At 37.3% G+C, this 1,455-nt stretch overlaps 1 protein-coding gene across 1 annotated transcript; it reads left to right on the forward strand.

The window, feature by feature from the left end:
• Positions 1-506: 506 nt before the first annotated feature.
• On the forward strand, positions 507-1,266 carry HELRODRAFT_74571 (hypothetical protein; the record flags this gene model as incomplete). The annotated part of the gene is made up of 3 exons (XM_009014533.1): positions 507-635; positions 1,027-1,086; positions 1,183-1,266. Coding segments are annotated over 3 exons (273 nt in total), but the record flags the coding sequence as incomplete, so codon positions are not given.
• Positions 1,267-1,455: the final 189 nt, after the last annotated feature.

Below are 1,455 nucleotides of genomic sequence, written 5' to 3' on the forward strand. Positions count from 1 at the left end.
AATTCTAAAAATAAAATCGAAACCGGAAAACTATTCAGCGTCGGAAAACCCCAAAACATGGGCGATGATTGTAGCGACAAAAAATTAGATGAAAGTTATGATGATGATGATGACCAAGACGACGATGATGATGATAATGATCGTGATTATGATGGGGATAAAAGTGCTGAAATGAACATGTTGCTGGAGCACGACGAGAAAGTTGGCGATGAATCTATGGCTGCTGATGAGGTTATTTTTTGGGTTTATTTTAAATTTAAGAACAATAACAACTACTACAACTACATAACATTATCCTGATTGGTCAATTGGTTGGTTGGTTGATTATCAATCATTCATTGAATCATTCAATCATTCATTCATTCATTCATTCATTCAATCATTCAATCAATCACCAACAACAACATCAAAAACAGGATTCAGGCCATAACCAACAGCAACAACATCAACAGCTGACACCAACACAACAACAGCAGCAGCAACAACAACAACTGCAACAACATCATCGTCGTCGTAGGACCGCTTTCACGAGCGAGCAACTTTTAGAATTGGAGAAGGAGTTCCACAGTAAAAAGTACCTTTCTCTTTCTGAAAGGTCTCACATTGCACATCAGCTCAAACTCAGCGAGGTTCAGGTAATCCGGAGTTGAAATTGACAAATATTTTCACTTCACAAAGTTTTTGTAAATTTAGAAATCGCTGAGTAGAACAAAAAAAAGTTTATAACATCACAAATCTTAAAAACATACATCAATTTTGCTAAAATTGATAAATAGCAGTCTGTAGTAATTTCATCAGTAGAAGTAGTAGTAGTAACTTCTACAGCAACAACCGCAGAAGCTGAAGTAGTAGTAGCAGCAGCAGCAGTAGTAGTAATAGTAGTAGCAGTATTAGTAGCAACAAGAGTTATTGTGATTGCTTTGTTGTAATAATTGCATTGTCCGTAATTTGTTTAGTGATTAGAATTAGTAAGTTGTAGATATTATTATTGAAAATAAATTTTCGCAAAAATTTCGATCGAACCAGGTAAAAATTTGGTTTCAAAATCGTAGAGCCAAATGGAAAAGAGTGAAAGCCTGTAGTGTTGTTGGCTGCCGGCCGCCCAACCCTACTTCCGCTTTAAACGATAACAACACGGATTCAAACTCTCCGGAAATTGGGAATTCCCCACGGAAAAACCAGGAGAAAACAAAAATAGTGGTCCCAATTCCGATACATGTAAATAGACTGGCTGTGAACAGAGGGCAACAACAACAACAGCATCCACCGCAGCAACAACAACAACATCTTTTTCAGCAACAACCGCAAATACAACATCAACAAATCGTTCATAATTTTCCAAACAGTTTGCAGACTTCGACAACATCGCACCACCATCACCAACAACATCTGCAACATCAACAACAACATCTGCAACATCAACAACAACATCTGCAACATCAACAACAACATCTG

This window comes from Helobdella robusta (genome assembly GCF_000326865.2).
Source record: "Helobdella robusta unplaced genomic scaffold HELROscaffold_14, whole genome shotgun sequence".
Taxonomy (NCBI): Eukaryota; Metazoa; Annelida; class Clitellata; order Rhynchobdellida; family Glossiphoniidae; genus Helobdella; species Helobdella robusta.